The sequence below is a fragment of the Lissotriton helveticus genome, chromosome 1_1 (assembly GCF_964261635.1).
Source record: "Lissotriton helveticus chromosome 1_1, aLisHel1.1, whole genome shotgun sequence".
NCBI lineage: Eukaryota > Metazoa > Chordata > Amphibia > Caudata > Salamandridae > Lissotriton > Lissotriton helveticus.
Genome location: NC_136057.1, coordinates 1,829,605,017 through 1,829,622,969, shown reverse-complemented (window position 1 = coordinate 1,829,622,969; position 17,953 = coordinate 1,829,605,017). Strand labels below are relative to the sequence as shown.

Genomic DNA, 17,953 nt, shown 5'->3' with positions numbered 1-17,953 from the left:
TATTTAAACTTTACAAAAACACACAGACACTAGATGATGTCATCAGTGATGTCATTTGAGATGTCATCAGTGATGTCATCAGTGATGTCATTTGAGATGTCATCAGTGATGTCATCAGTGATGTCACTGACCATGTCATGAATGATGTAATATGTGACATCATCAGCAGTGGATTGCGGGTGCGCGATATATAGTTAGTGCAACTAACTATATATGGAATTTCATTGGTTTTATGTCAATAAAATGTCCAGCTAACTATATATGGTCTCTAACCTATGGTTTTTTCAGTGAATATATATATATATAAACATATATATATATAAACATATATAGATATACACACACACACACGTTTATACTTACCAGTAAAATAGAAACATTAATGGGGTAAAGGCAAGCGAGGTAAAGGCATAGTAGTTGTAAAAGATAGTTGTTGTTAAAACTGTAGTGGTTAAGGAGTAGTTGTTTAGACTGTAGTTTGTTCAAGTGGTAGTTGTTCCATCATACAGCCATTTCAGACCACTGCAATAGATATAGGTTAGCCACCGCTTGGGAGTAACTGCTGTATAGTCTAAGCTAAAGCATATGATCTACAGCTCATATGCCTCGAACGGAAAGTGCTATTTACCCAGTATGCATCTGTTCTTGGCCTATAGCGCTATAGAGCCATATGCGCCCACCTGCCTACCCGGGTACCTTTATCTGTTGCAGTATTATCTTACTTCACTACACTATGCATGGACATCTTTTTCTACTCTTACTAAGTCCAACATCACCCTTACGGCAAAACAATATGGGGATGGAGTCGATGCCCATGCGCACTATCACCGAAAGGAGGACTCACCTACCTCGTGACTGCAAAGACTTCTTCGAACAAAAACAAAGTGCAAACATCCAGACCCAACACCAGATGGCGATCTATGCTAAGGTATACAGCGGTTAGCACGCATTTTTTACAACGCGGTACTGTTACCACGCTACTTTTACCACGCAAGTCGTTACCACGACTTGCGCTGGGGGGCGCTCCAGGATAGTAAATAGTTTAATTTACTATCCAACTCCTTCCCTAGAGTCCACGGGGACTGGAGTTGGAATAGTAAATTAAAAAATTTACTATCCAGCGCCCCTCCACGCAAGTCGTGGTAACGACTTGCGTGGTAAAAGTAGCGTTGTAGCGGTACGCGTTGTAAAAGTACGCGTGGTACCGTCATACATCCCTATGCTAAAGCATATGGCTCTACATCTCTATATGCCAAGAACAGATGCATACTGGTTAGTAGCATTTTCCTTCTGGTGGGTACTCTAGCAACCGATTCGTCATTTCCCTCCTGTCTCCTTGTTCTATGGAGTGGACATCTGCTCATTCTTAAATAGTCCCAAGTTAGAAATCGGCACACTGTCACCATGCAGCAACTGACAGTGCCCGGGGGGTGGCACCTTTATGCAACTGTGCTCTGACAATTCCAGGTTTGTGCGATGTTGCTACAGAGCCATGTGATGTCAACTGGCGGTGCGTGAGAGCTATTGTTATACATTTCTAAATCCATTCTACCACATGGGAATATTCGAATGGTGACGAATCTGCAGACAGAGATTGCACTAGTGGAGGCGTTGCCAAAGGTAAGTAACTTGTTCACCAGTTCCCTTTTGAGCACTCACAAGGCCAATTTCCAGTCATCAGTCCATCATTGCTAGTTAGCTCACATTTTGCGGCTCTGTTTACGCACATTTTTCAGTTCACTGTGGTCAGCTCTAAGTTCTGCAGTAGCATTACACTGAGAGCTGCCTTTTACAATGGTAATATACAAACCAATATACTTACTACAGTGGCATTCTACTGGTAGCTGCACTTATGAAGAAACCGCTCCTTTTCCCATTCTTTCATTCTAGAGACAGACAGAAGTGTGCACACCTCTCTCCCTGGATTCTACTTACTTTCTGAGAGGGTACAACACTGCTAAGCAAACAGGCTCACTATGCTTTAAACAGTGCTTGAGCTTAAAATTCATATTCTGTCTAGTGATTAATTAAGCTTCAACAGCCATATTAGATAACAAGCATTTGCAATGTAATCGGTCTCGCCTTTGGGACCTTATATGTATTTAGATATGCAGCACATTGGCCTGGGTGCTGAAACATCTACTGTTCTTTAACATGGAGGGAAAGTAAGCACCAAACTGAGTGACACGCCAGGTATGGGAACACATAAAGAGAAATATTTTTAATATAAAATCAGGGCCTTCGGTGGTCATCACTGAAAATATAAGATTTGAAAAAAATATTATTGTCTACGGGTGCTCGTGGAAGACAATTTCTATGGACTGGAATCTAGAGAATGCTAAAGTGATTCTGCTATTTTACTGACCTCTGCTGGTCGTTTTCTATTAAGAAAGTTAAATAGAGGCAGTTGCCAGAAAAATAAAAAAAGAAAGTCCCTCAGCAGAAAGCAGTTCTGGTATTTTACTGACCTCTACTGGTCCTTTTCTATTAAGACAGTTAAATAGAGGCAGTTGGACAGAAGAAAAGTCCCAAAGCGGAAGCAGACAAGTCCTAGGGATGATCTCCAGAGCCCACAAAGTACATACACATATAAGTATATACTAATATATAAGTATATGCTAAAGTATATACACGAGGTCTTGAATGCTCGACCTAAAAAGGGATCAATATTTTGTCAGTGAAGCACATGTTCAGAGTAGAATATGCCATGCAAATCCTCACTGAGAAAGACCAAATCCATTAGAACAGAAAATCAGAGCAAACTAGTTACAACATTGTCAGCAGTCGTTTGTTTAAAACATAGTCGAAAAAACATTGATAATAAAATGTCTTTTGTTTCTTTTCGCCTTCCTACTTGCAGTGATCCAACTCCTGGTTACTTCAATGAAGACCGAAGTCTGGATTTTATGCTGCAGGTGCAGAGTGGCAACAGAATGAAAAAGGTGAGGATTGGGTTCTGGACCTTAATGGCATGTTGATATAATTAGTTCTCATGTGAGGGACACCTGAGAGTTTTGGGCATTCTTAAAACAATTGGCATGTTCTGAGTCTGATGCAGTGTTGTCCCAGTTACCATGTTTCCAGTCCTGCTCTTACGTCCATGTTCTTTTTCCAACTCTTGGAGGCAGTTGCCACAGAAAGATCAGCATTCTAGCATGTTTTTCTTATGCCCCTTAGTAATTATGTACCTTTCAGTTTTTATTTACTGAATATAATAGATTGCAAATGCAACTATGCAAGTTGATGTGGGCCCAAATGGAAGGACTTTTAAGGATCATGTGCCTGAAGGATAAATCCAAATAGCTCCCTCCCAAAGGCAAACCACCAGAGCTCGTTCCCACAGGCGATCACCCAGATATTCAATATCTCGCTTGTAATCCTTGAATCAAGGATTCACTAGGCTAGCCCTAGTTTTTGCGGCATGTCACTTTTGTTTGCTGCAGACACGGATGAGCTATGTGTCTTTCTCTGACGTTTAATTGAATATATGATAATTAACAATAATACAAGCTTTCTGCTCTTTTTCAGGTTTTGGTCATTAATGGTAAAACTGGAATATCTTTCTGGAATGTCACTGTACCTTGGCGAAAGCACGAGTCAAAAGCAGCATCTGTTTTGACTGCAGACATGAAATCAATCTTTCTTTACTGGGGAGAGGATCCTCATCTGGCTTCCAACGGTTCTGTGAGTTCACATTTCACACTTGGGCTTTGACATACAATGGGGGCACCGTTTTCAGATGGATACTTCTAACCACAGGTGCCTCACTTTGTGACTCTCGTAGGCACCAGTGGAGCTCGAAACTATTCTAATAGCTCCTGCATGCCAACAGCACCATCAGCGTCGGTTGCGACTTCTCTCAGATCTTCCTCTCGACATGATGGCTCTGCGCTGCATCAAAGTGCTACCCCTGTGTGCTGCTGTCAATTCCTGTTTTTTGGAGCACAAAAGTGTGATTTTGGTGCACCGCCCCTACTGATTTTTTTTAATTATTATCTATTTATTTTTACTACACATATAAAACCTTGTTTTGGCAGTTTTCAGAGATGTCGCCCACATACATGACAGGATACACATCATACTGTTTGTTGTGTCAGAAGTGGATGTCTGTTGTGGATCTGTATGATTTCTCCTTATGTTGTCCTGAGTCCATGACTCCAAGTTCCACAACAAATGTTATCTGATGCGTCCGAAGGCAATCCGAGAATGAGAAACCAAGTTCTTCATCGCAGATCATAGGAAGCAGGCCTGATCTTTATTGAGGTCCCCAGGTAAGTCAAAGTCAAAACTGAAAAACAAGTCCAGGAACAAATTGAATAAGAAACACAAGTAGTGCTTCTGAAGTTCTTTGACAAGATGCCTCTGATCTAGGAAGAGATCACACAGTTGGCGCTCTTAACTTCAGACTCCAACTTCAGCGTCTGACTCTGACCCTATGATGAATCTGGAGCTGATGTTCCTGAGCCATCAGCAGCAGCTTGAGACCTTCAAGGAGGGCATGCTTCAAATCATGGTTCCAGCTCTCTCTGGCCCCACAAATCCATCAGGACCTTCAGTTGGGCTTCTGTTGGTAGGACCTACCCGGGCACCAACCAACACTGGATGAGGTCAGCCTGCTCACTGACTGGCACTCGACCATGCCTCGACTCCTCTGCAGCATGCCTCACTGCTTGATCCTTAGTTGGTGCCCAAACCAGCTCCAGTGATGCTGGTTTCTGATCTGATCTGTCCTGGCTGCGGATTTGAGTACGGAATCGTCATTGGTAACAATTCATCCTATCTTGAGAGACATTATCACCAAAGCTAGTACTCAAGCTGATGGTAGCTTTCCTCCAGTCTCTCTCACTCTTGAATTTTGATATCCAGTTTTGGATGGTACACAAGGCCTCCAACATGGAATATGGCTTGGTTACATCTCCAGAGTGTGCTCTGAATTTTCCCTGGGGGCCTCCTGCATGGGAACATGCCTCTTTAGTTCTAGTGATTGACTGGCCTGTAGTAATCCTGGAATTAGGAGACCAAATTGAGCAAACAAGGCGTCCTTATAGAAATGATGCACCCTGGGCTGCTACCTGAGCCCTTTCTGCCTTTCAGTGAAGCCCTGAATGACCCAATTTTGGTAACTTGGTCACAACCATTCTCTGCTCTTACAGTAATTCTCCCCATCTCAAGACCTTGGCACAGCATTTGACTCCAGAGAGCAATGTGGTGCAGGCCTCCATGAGTAATTTTTTGATGACCAATCCATCAGAGAGGTAATCTAAATAAAAGTGATGTTGTGGATAAAAAATATTTTCTTCTGCCAGTTTGACTTTGCGCTTGTGGATGCCATTTGTCTTCTGGATTGTTACACACATGCCCTTTGGGATGTGGCTCATGAGGTGTTGGCAGTCATGCTGAGGATATTTGCAACGCCATTGCTCAAAGACTACAAAAAAGTTAGGAGGTTGCAAGTATGATCGAAATTCTGGGTTCTCGATTTTTAATATACAGATTGTTACTGGTACAATGAGCACTAGTCTGACATGACTGGTTGCACTCTACAGGCTTTTCTGGGGACATCTAGGCCTCTTTGATGGACATGCCATGTGATACATCTAAGGTTTTTTTGCGAGAAGGCTAATGCAACTGCAGAGATATTTAAAACTACTGCTTTTTTATTGGGGTTACTTTCCCCTGCTAGTCACTTTCACGAGAAATGCAGAAAGTTGAGGCTACTTGAGGGGCTGCGTATCTCACTAGTGACAACTCTCTCAATCTGTGCAACAACCCATGCAGACTATTTGTGGAGGCAGGGGGCATGCCAAAGAACAAGGTAACAACTGGAGTAGCACTTCTCATCCGCCACAGAACCTCTTTAGTTTACCTTCCAGCCATTTAGGCTGGTGACCTGCAGGATTCCGCACTGCCTGCCTTATTGGCACTCTATCATATCGAACTAGATGGTCCTGCAAATTGGTCAGTTTGGCTACTCCCTTCCCTTTCAGGGTTTTTCTCCTCACGTTCCTCCAGTTTACACTGAGACAATGGTGGATCACTCCAGCATTCTGTCCAAAGAAATGCTGATGTTGCTTGTCAAAGGGGTGATCAAACTCATGCCAGCCTGACAGATGGCTGGGTTGCAACGCTCTGTACTTTCGGTCCCTAAGTTGAACAGTGGGTATGAAACTGATTTTTCACCTTAGGTCTATGAATTCTACCCTCAAGAAAGTGAACTTAAAAATGATGACACTTGCTAAGTTCCTGCTGGCCATGGATCCCAACTGAACGGTGTCCCTGTACTGCAGGGTGTATGTATATTCATATGCTGGTGCTTCAGTCCAAAATAAAGAACCTCAACTTTGAGCTGGGGTCATACCACTTTAAATTCACTGTCCTACCCTTTGGCATTGCATCGGTTCATCTGGTCTTAATGGAGGTCATGTAGATGGTTACAGCACATCTTTGCAGGTCAAAGATACACCTAGTCCTGTACCTCAATGACTGGCTGCTGAAGGTGGGATCACCTCGGCTAGTCTCAGTCCACCTTCAGATGAGGGTGTCATTACTGTCTTCTCAGGGATTTTCCATTTATGAGCCCAAGTCCCCTCTTCAACCTTCTATGGCAGGGTTCTCCAGTGTCGGTCCTGTATGGCTGGATCCATGCCAGATTATCATGAGAACTACATGTATCTAATTGAGGATTTGCAAAAAATCTGGCATGGATCCGGCTCTCCAGGACCGACACTGCAGAACTCTGTTCTAAGGCTTCCCTTTATAGGGACTGTCCTGGATAATGTAGTTATGAAAGCAATTTCTGATAGAGACGTCTAGACACAGATTCCTCACATTATTAATTTTCCGCTGTGTCAGATTGGATCCAGAAACTCTTCAGCAGTACCTCTACACACTAGCAGGTGACACTCTGTGACTCTGCACCGACACCGCTCTGCTCTTGAAATGACATGTGGACCCTATATAAGCACCAGTTGGACATTCCGAGCACTTTACTACTCTTCCAGTCAGGACCGTACGGCTGGCACCCTGGTCCCTGGAACTTCAACCCTTGTACCAAATCCATCGACGGCAGATGAGGAGATACACAAAGTACTGTCTGACTCAGTCGGTGCCAATTCGACCTCAACCGAAGCTTTGCCAGATGACAGTTGAGGCGCTGCTCCCTTCACTTAATTTGCCACTTCCAAATGGGAGACAACACACGCTACTTTCTCTTTTCGGCAATGACTCAGAGAATGATTGTGATGCAAGTGATGAGTTCGCTCAGCCCTATCAAAATGACAGTTGGTATGATGACTTGCTGGACGCTAGTGGAATCGATACCTCCCCCGAAACGGGCCTTTTCTCCTTCCCCATTTCTCCCCACCCCGTCGCCCGACTAGCCAAAAAGGAATCTCCTCCCTATGCCATGGTTATGCTTGGGGAGGCCGAAGTGCTAGACATCAAGCTCCCCCATCTAAGAGGTGCAGACATCTTCTGTGCCCCTATTACCATTTAATGTGGCACAAGCGGATAGCTGGTTTGGGGGCTTGGGAAAACCTTGCTCCAACCCTCCAGTCAAAGCACACATTGTGAGACGCCATTGCCATGCCCTGGGCAAATATGTGTTACTCTCTCTTTACCTTTAACACCAACATTATTCCTACTGCTTCCCCCAATAGAGAGCCTAAATAAGTGGAAACATTTAGGAAGTGAGTCTTTCCTTCTACCATTCTAGCTCTCAGATCTGTAAATGCCAGCTGCCTGGGACGCTCTTTCCACACCCTTTGGGACTCAGTAGTGCACAGTGTGGAGAAGTGTGGCTCAATGGTTAGAGCAGGCAGACCTCGATGCAGAGCTCTGGCCAGGGACCAGGGTTCGATTCCCGCCTCGGTGGGTCTCGGGCTTATTAATTCCCCTGACCGGATATTCTCGCCTCAGTGCCTATTCTGATCATGGGTCCCACGCTGCAACTCTGGGCAATAGCTTGCTTAGTCTCCACAACGGCCCCCACAACGCGAGGGATGCCTGGTCTGCACCATGGTGGTGCCCAGGAGTGGACACTTCACAGGGAAAGCCAGGAAGGGTTCCCTTGCGGTATTCGTACAAGCGCCGGGAAACCCACTGCGGGTAGCTGTGCGCTATACAAGTACAAAAACATTTACATTTACATCCTCCCTGGTGTCCCTGACAATCTCAGACCTTTTCTTGCTGAGGCTATCCAAGACGGTTGTGATGCAGTCAAGATCACGATTCATTGTGGTTTGGACACCACTGATTCCATCGGGTGAGCTATTGACACCTGTGTTGCCATTCACTGCCTTGCATGTCTGTGATCAACCTGGATCTCAGGCAATGTTGAGTCCTCCCTTATGGATATGACCTTCAACGGGATTCGACTATTTGGTGGCAAGGCGGATTCTGCTTTAGAGCGATTTAAGGAGAGCAGAACTACGGTACGATCTCTAAGTTTATCATCCTCACCATGCCAACCTCACTAACCTTTCCGCACCTCTTGTGGATTTGGTAGAGCTGTCCCATTCCATCAATCAGTCAATCCTCAGCAAGGAACTCAGCAGTTTCGCAATCTCAAGGTTGTGATGCTCACCGCCCCGCAGCCAAGGTCAATGGGTTGCCCAGACAACTGCACCCCCACCTGCTAAACCGATTTAGTGTGCTCTTAGGGGGACCCTGTCACCTGGTGGGAGGCAGGAAACAATGATTCTTTCCAGGTTGGCAAGCAAGCAATAACATCGTACAAGTGTAGCACAGTGGCCATTGCGAGTGACTGCGGAGAGCAGGGACCGCAGTTTGATTGCCGGCGGCAGCTCAGCTCTGCATCATGTGATTCTGGGCAATAACTCACTCCATCTCCCCGACGGCCCCCAGTACCTTGAAACCCTTGAGGGGTGATATGTTTGTGCTTTACAAATACAAATGAATCAATTAATAACATAGGACTGGTGGGTTCTGCAGAAAGTTCGCAGGGCACATGCTAGACCCATCCTCTCTTCTCCACCATACCGTCAACCGTCACCCCAGTGACTAAGGACGATCTCTTCATTTTGCTGCAGGAAATGCAAGCCCTGTTGGCCAAAAGGCTTGTCAAGAGGGTGCCACCACCATAAGTAATGCATGGTTATTATTCCTGCTACTTTTTGGTACCCAAAAAGGAAGGATCCCTTCATCTTACTTTAGACCTGCATTCTCTCAATGCCTTCCTCCGGAAGAAGAAATTCAAAATGCTCACCCTGGCCCAGGTTCTATCTGGCCTTGATAATGGAGACTGAATGTTTGCATTGGACCTGAAGGATGCCTATTTCCATATATTGTCCTGCTGGCCCATTGGCGCTACCTGTGGTTTGTAGTGGGACAGGAGCATTTTCAGTTTGCTGAGATCCTCTTTGGTTTTGCCAGTATCCATCATGTGTTCACAAAAGTGATGGCAGTGTTAGCAGCACGTCTTCAGAGGTCAGGGGTACCATTCTTTCCTCTATCTCATCAACTGGCTGTTGAAGGGGGGCTCGTCCAGGCAGTTGTCAACCACCTCCACACTACAGCAAGCCTCCTATCATCTTTGGGGTTCACTTTCAATGTACCAAAGTCACACCTCACTCTTTCTCAGATGATCCCTGAGCCATTCTTGATATGGTTCAGTTTTGAACCCTTTCCCCAGAAACATTCGGGGTGTGATCCCAATCTTTCAACCTCAGTCTTGTATTTTAGCGAGGTTGACTCTGAGACTGCTGGGATTGATGGCATCCTGCTGGTTGAGCATGCCAGATGCCATATGTGGGTTCTGCAGTGGGACCTGAAGTCTCATTGGGCGAACATCGAAAGGACCTCTACAACCACTCATAAAGAAGGGAACCGCCTCTAGTTATTCAATTTTAGGTCTGGGAGAAAAGGGGGACAATTGAACCAAACAGCCTATCAAAAACTTCCCACTTGACCTCTGTTTCTTTACTTTTAGGGCTAGATCTGCTCCAATGGGTAATTGATATACAATCTGAGACATGATAAATACAGCAATGTCACTTCATCAAAACATTTGTATTGATTTTTTAATTTATTTAATCATTTATATCAAAAAAGTTAAAAACCATATATATTATCTCATAATTTTTTCAATTTTTCCTTGTTTTTGACATATGTATTATACCTTTTATAAATAGACAAATGTCATGAATATTTTTGCACACAGAGTACAATTTTCTCAGTATAACCCCTATCAATTCACCACATTCTTATAGTACCTCTCACATCCTCACTCGCTCTTCCGTACCATACACACTTTCAACCCACCCAAAAACACATACACTAACTAGTTACATAAGGGACAAAGAGGTTTAAGTCTCCGTGTCCGTGTTGTGGGTGCATACACAGACAGGTCAACGCATGTTTCAGTGGTATTAGCCACGTTATGTCCACCTTCCTCAGGACCATCAAATTTGCAAACTTTAGGCGAGTGGTTGGGGTATATGAAAAATGCAATTATGGGAGTCTCCTAAGGGCACCAAAGCTCAATGATGCGCACTGATGTTGGTGAGATCCCATTACACCATCTCAATTCAAATGAATATTATTAGCCAAGTTGTTATCAGTATTGCTCCTCACTTGCTAGAGGGTATCATCAATGGCTGTTTGTATGTTTCTTTCCATGACATGAAATATAAGGTCATATAGACTCTGGCATGTTCTCGCTGTGCTAAGGCTCCAGTCCTCACTTATTTTATCATCACTCCAGTTTTGTGATCGAGTGCTCTCAGTTCGGTACGATCAACACGATGCACAACCTCTACGACCACTTTCAGATCTCTGAGGAGACTGCAAAATACCTGCAGTGGAAATTACTGTGCTGCGATTGGCCGAGCAGCAGACACCTGTTCCTATCACCCATAGCTGACAGTGGTGACTGATGCGTGACAATTACAGGTTGGGATGTCCATCTAGGAGAGGTAGCAATCCACGGCCTCTGGTGGAGTCTCGGTTCCATAATAAAATTCTGGAGCGTAGCACATCTGCTTTGCACTGAAAACCACCCTTCTGTCCATCAAGGGGAGCCTGGTACTGGTGTTTCCAGACAACACTAATGCCATGTGTTAATGCAACAAACAAGTCGGACCTGGGGGGTTGGGGGTCACAGAGCCTGTGGCAGGATGCCTTACGCCTTTGGGAGTGGCTGGACCACCAAGGAAGTTTCCTGGTGGTGAACCACCTAGCTGGATTGTTGAATGTCAGGGTGGACGAGCCCAGCCTTTGGTGGCTAGCGGAATACGAGTGGTAGTTCCAACGAATTGGGAGAACCTTGACTCCATTTGTTTTCCACCGCCAGGAACACACAATGTCAGCAATTCTATGCGTTGAAGCTTCCAAGGCGTCTCTCGCTCCAAGACTCCAGTAGAACGCTGGACTCCTGCATGCCTTTCTGCCGATACAACTTGTACCCCAAGTTCTCTGGATGGTCGGGATCAACCCGGCCTAAGTCATCCTATTTCCAGATTGACCCCTTCCAGGCCGAACTATCTGATGTTTTATTTGTTCTGTCCCTAACCCCGAAAGGCCTTGCTCTGGGCACAGTTAAAGGTTACCGTTTGGTTATTTTAGCCTTTTTGTGATTCACAGTTCAGAATTCTTCAAGTCTCCAGTTTGGGCACCTGAGGAGTGAGAGTAACCCAGTATGAACAAGCCATTGCTTCCCTGTTTAAATTTGCCACAAGATTAGGGTCTATGCCCCCTAAAGCTGCAATTACCATACATAAAGCTATACCCCTGCCTATAGTCCCTTACGGTGTGGGGGATTCATTGATAACTCCCAAGTCAGTGAAAACAGGTTCCTTCATAGAACATTGTCACCCTCCAACTCTGTTCCATGTATTTTAGTACATGAAGAACTAGGTCTTCAGCAATTGGAGGATGCACTGAGGCTGGCACCTACATTGTTATGGTTGTCAGTATGGGTTAGGACAGAAGCTGCTATGACTCAAGCCGTAATTACTGATTGTAGATAGAAGGGAGCACACAGTCTAGTGTAACTAAAATGACTAACAGTGACACCCGAAATGATTCAGCTCTAAAAAATGGCTCAGATTGGAATGCTCGGTTCACACAAAATCTCATCCAGGATAAAATGGTAAATTCAGAAATTGAAGCACAGTCAGAAGAATCAGACGCAGATATATATGAGACTGGCATCTCGACCTCAAGTGGGGCAAGCGACGGTAATAATGGCCAAGATCAAGCTGTATCAATCCAGGAAGCCTCGGATTCTATAGATGCAAGGAAACCAAGTGATCCTGGGCAAGGTACTACCCCAGGGAAAAAATTTGAGAAAAGGAGGATAAGGAATAAAAGGCTAAACAAATCAACATTTGAAGACACATCAGATCAAGGAAGCACTTCGGAACTAATTAGAAATATTCGAAAAAGCTCCAAAAGGTCAGATGAAATGGAACTTGATCAACACAGTGGGGAGGACTCAAATGGGAGTGATTCTAAACAACAGGGAAATACAAAAGGAACAGGAAAGGAGACTGAGCCTTCTTTGAAGGATATACTAAGCTATATAAGAGAATTCCATAAAGATGTTAAAAAAGACAGTGAAAGAAATCATGCTGCAATCCAGAAGCTCGAAGGAGCTGTCAAAAAAGTGGGCAACACCTGCATAGAGATATCGGAAAGGATGGCATCAGTAGAAACACGCACTGACCATCTGGAGAAGGATGTTGCATGTCTTCAAAGCCATGAAAAAGAACAAGAAGGGATTATAAAGGATTTAATGATAAAGGTCGAGGACCAGGAGAACAGAGCAAGAAGACATAACCTCCATTTTCTGGGTATCCCAGAAGGCGTAGAGGGTAATGACCCAAGGGGATATATAACTAAGCTCCTCAAATCAGCCCTCCCTGAAATACAATCCTGGGATATAGAAAAAGAAATACAGCGTGCCCATCGCTTTCCCTTAACTCAGCGCAAACAGACACAGACTCCACCTAAATATTCTAGAGCAATACTGGTGTATTTTGGTAATTTTCTTTTACGGGAAACTATTTATGACCTTGCCCGGCCTACAAGCAAGAGGGAATATAATGGATTTACTTTCTTTGTTAGACCGGACTTTGCACATTCAACTGTAGAGCGAAGATGGAGAAGGCGGCAGCTAATTACTCCCCTTGAACAAGCGGGCGCAACAGTCTATCTACAAAACCCTGCTCGATTGAAAGTAGTTTTTAGGGGAACAACTCGCAGCTTTATCAGTGAAATTCAGGCTGAAAGCTATTTGAAGGAAATCATAGAGACAGCAAAGAGGCAAAATCGATAAACATCAAGAACTGTCAAAACGATAATCACGATTGGAACTTTACTATAAGTGTCATATTTAAGTAAAAAAGGGCTAAAATGCTATTAAATGGGAAAGAGGGAGGCATATCAATGAATTTCAATCAAGTATGATGTAATACATGATTGTGTTAGTAATTATAGAGGAACACTTATTGTACAGAAGATCCTTCTTTTTTCCCTAATTTGGTCTTTATAACGCAGGGCCAGAGAGAGGGGGAGTGTGCTAGGGCACACTGACCACACAGACGCCCACACCTGGATCCCGTCGGACCCAGGACACCCCAATGGGTAGGAAGGGAGGGGAGGGAGGGAAATCTCAGTTGGGGGGATGGGGGGAAAGGGTGGGGTGGGGGGCGAGGGTGTAGTAATCAGGGTTCCCAAGGCCTAAATGCACCGAAGATAACCCACTTACACTCAAGAACTGTTGGCACGGAAACTGTAAAAGGCAAATCACAGGTTTATTAAGACCCCATGGGGTGGTGGTACACTCAAACAGCACCCTTCGGTAATGCAAGAGGTATCACACCGAACACCGGTGTGACCCCGATTTATATACGGTTTTGGGGCAATAAAAGGTAGGCGGCACAAGTTAGGACACATTTATATACATATATGGTCATGTTTTGGAACACTGCCAGCTCATTGGAGGGGGCACAACTCCGCTGGTCAGTTTGGCGCACATTCCTGAAGGCTTACTGGTCAGTTTGGACTGCGCATGTGCAAGCTTGACCAGTACTAACAATAGCCTGTTGCTGGGCAGACTGAAGTGGTCAGTGGAACGGACAACGGACTAAAGGGGCACGCCGGCCACGAGGCCGCTTATGGTCTAAGATGGCCGCCGCAACATTCAAAATGGCGTTTTCATACATAGCCAAGTTAAGGAGGACAGCGTGTAGTTTCAGCTAATCGCTAACGCGGCCATGCCAATTACGACAGACGACCCTTTTAGCGTTTAGCTGAATCTACCTCATAGTGAACATAATCAGGATGTTCGTCCTCGATGTCTATTAACATTATTTGTGTTACTTCCTTATGAAGCATCATTTTGTCATGAGCAAGAGCTCGTCTTGATGGTATGCAAGCGGATAGACACATAGAACATAAGGCTGGGCCACATTGAATACATAGGCATATGAAAAACATTGCTCCCACGATTATACATAGAATTGTCAACAGTTTCCAGCCCCAGGTAGCAAGCATGGACCAGAACCATCCTGAAAGTGTCCAAGTTCCATTGTCCGGATGTATCTCAGCTGCGATCTTGTGGAGCTTGGATATGGCATCATAAACAGATGGAGAATTGTCCGGAATGTATACACAGCAGCTGCTTCCGATGATTCTACATGCCCCCCCACGATCAGCCAGAACTACATCCAACACCATCCTATTTTGGAGCGTAACAATTCTAGAAATCTGTAGTTCTTCAGTGATGTTTCCCAAGGCAATGGCAGTGTCATTCGCTACAGCCTCAACAACACGTGTCAGTCGTCTTATTTTCCGGCTGTTCAGTGCAGCCCCCACGAAGGAAAATAGTCCCAAATTGAAGTCCACATACTGTTGCAAAGCAGTATCGGTTTGGTCTATGTCATCCAAAACAACAGTCCGTTTAACCCTATTCAGGACGAAATCATGATACAAAGTATAATCATTGTGATACATTGGTGGGGCAATGAATACAGGAGGTAGCACAAACGATACATAGCAAGTGCCCAACCATCCCAATGGAAGCTGATGGTAACCCTTCGTTCCACAAATAAAGTACGTGTTTCGTGATGCTACAAATGAGATGCCATTCGGACTATCAAAAGTAAGGGTAGTGTTACATTCGCTTTTCCCCACTGCAATCGAACCCTTATTCCTAATACACAAATCGGCTTTAGTGGCAATAACATTAATAACATGTGCGCTGGATACATTTACATTTCTCTGGTTGCTGTACACACATGGGGCAGACATATTATCAGGCCTGTACTCCTCCCATTCAAATCGAGTACCCTCAGCCCGCGGAAACCCATCCTTGTCATGGGTGCATACTTTGTTCAAATGGAAAAGCACCCCCCCTTTGGTTGGCCATCTCAAGGTAAAGAGGAGGGTGTACCAGGCGTTACATGATCCATTGTGCGAAAACGGGAGTGGAATGAGTGGGGTGCCCCCTCTTTTCTGGTGCCCTGGCAACATCCCACACACCCAGCAATTTGAGGTATTAGTCATATTATGTGTGTGATGAAGAATCTGAATAAAACTGTTATTCAGATAGGTTTGCCGATGTCGTTCTTCGTGATAGGGTAATGTAAAGTGAAAATGTTCAGATGGAGCCGGGGTAGTCGGCAGCAAATGTTCACGTACAGGCACCACAAGTTCAACTACCCAGGCTATTACGGCTATCACCACAATAGTCAGAACAAAGAGAAAGGCACCCAATATTCGTTTATCTCGTGATGCCGTTGATTCCATAGTTCAGGAATACTCGTGCAAAAGTCTCAAATAGCACAAATTGTTCACAGAGCCTCAGATACACGTACGTGTATACCTAAAAAAAAGAAAAATGCGGTGCTGAACTCCGAGGTAGCCGTTGTTTTCTTCTCCGGGCCAAGACGGGTGTCGCTACACTGGCAGAACTGATCCCCCCCCCTTGGAATTCCCGGTTTCCGTTTCATAACCCTGGAGCGGTAACCAACCAGTCATTAAAAAAAAATACAAAAAATCTTCTTATCGAGGACGCAAGTTGTAGCGCTCTCGTCCGGCAACAGCGTGGTCCGGGAAGGCTCCCTCAAATTCGGCCGACGTCACAGCTGGGCTCTTTTCTTTCTCCAAAATCTCCTTGTAGTCGGTCAGCACAGCAGGGGTCACCAGATCCGGAGAGACACGGCGGCAATGTGTCGAATGCACCCACCGCTTCCTGTTGGTCACTCGTACAGCTGTTCGGGTTGCAAGGAGGACCTGTTCGGGGCCTTTCCACCTGGGCTCCAAACTGCTTGCTCTCTCAAACGACCGAATCATGACGTGATCCCCAGGACGGAGATCATGGCCCTCTCCAGTAGAGTTGTCAGGGAGCGCTTCTCGAACCTGTTGATGAATAGAGATTAAATCATTTGTTAATCGTGCCAAATAGTCGTTCATCATAACACAAGGCACATCATGTATTAATCGCGGCTTAGGCACCCCCCAGATATTCATGGGGCGCCCAAACACCACCTCATAGGGGGTAAGGCCAGTTCGTGAATGGGGTACTGATCTAAGAGAGAGCAGTGCTAGCGGCAAAGCGTCTGGCCACTTCAACGATGTAGATGCCACAATTTTGGCCAGCTTAAGTTTCAACGTAGCATTGTACCGCTCAACCAGACCTGCCGACTGCGGGTGGAATACAGCGTGGAACTTCTGCTGAATCCCTAACCCCTTCAGTACATACTCCACAATCTTTCCGACAAAATGAGGCCCATTATCGCTCCACAGAAATTTGCAAACTCCAAAGCGAGGAAAGAATTCCTTAAGCAACACCTTGGCTGTTGTCAAAGCCGTATTGTCTTTCGTAGGGAAGGCCTCAACCCATTTACTAAAGGCACATACCACCACTAGGACATACTTCAGGTTGTTGCAGCGCTCGAGTTGGATGTAATCCATTTGGAGTACCTCAAATGGTGCAGAAGGTGGAACGAACCCTCCTTTCGGAGTATGGGTCCCCTTTCCGGGATTGTGTTGTAAACAAACCAGGCAGGTCTGCACTACTCTCTTCGCAGTATTAGCGATCTCAGGATGTTCCCAAGCTCGTGTTAACAGCCGAGTAATTGCAAGAGCTCCGACATGCGCCAGTCCATGTGTCATCTGGACCATCGCCTGCAAGTAAGCCGCAGGCAATTTCCATTTCTCCATGTCTTTGCTTCTCCAACAACCCTCGTCATCTAGTACCCCATCTGCTGCCCATGCCGCAAGTTCAGATTCAGTAGCTGATTTTTGAATGTCCAATATTTCTGCTCTAGCATCACTCCATCGCTCAGCCTGCGATTGTATCACATACATGGGGGAGCTAGTTCGGGACACAGCCGTTTGTCTAGCTATGCTGTCTGCAAAGGCATTTCCTTGGCCCACTTTATCCGTGATCCTTTTATGAGCACTGCATTTTACTATCGCTACTTTCTTTGGGCCAAGCAACGCATTTAGGAGATCACGCACTAGCTCTCCGTGCATAATGTGTTCTCCATGTGATGTCAGAAACCCACGCTCCCTCCAGAGTAGCCCGAAGTCATGTGCTACTCCGAAGGCGTACCGGCTGTCTGTGTATATGTTCACACATAGGCCAGCACTCAATTCGCAGGCTCTTGTCAAAGCTATCAGCTCTGCTGCCTGAGCCGATTTCTGTGGTATCCTAGCTGTTTCTACCACTGTCTTAAGTGTCGTGATCGCATAAGCTGCGGAAGTCGTGCCATCTGGCAGCCTTAAACACGATCCATCAACCCACAGTTCCCCATCCACATCTGGAAGTGGCGCATCCTGTAAGTCAACACGACCCTTTGTCTGTTCCTCGGTCAGGAAAACACAATCATGATGTTTTTCTTCCTGACCCTCCTCGGCCGGATAGGGCAATAAAGTGGCAGGGTTCAGGGTAGCGCATCTTTTTAGTGTAATATGTGGCGCCAAA

General features: G+C 45.4%; 1 protein-coding gene across 2 annotated transcripts in view; it reads left to right on the top strand.

The window, feature by feature from the left end:
• FAM234B (family with sequence similarity 234 member B) overlaps positions 1 to 17,953 on the top strand; it is a 414,455-nt gene that overhangs the window by 319,881 nt on the left and 76,621 nt on the right. For both annotated transcript variants that reach the window (XM_078641116.1, XM_078641119.1), the window contains exons 9-10: positions 2,861 to 2,942; positions 3,529 to 3,684. In XM_078641116.1, the coding sequence (XP_078497242.1) occupies positions 2,861 to 2,942; positions 3,529 to 3,684 (238 nt within the window). The remainder of the gene's footprint in view (positions 1 to 2,860; positions 2,943 to 3,528; positions 3,685 to 17,953) is intronic.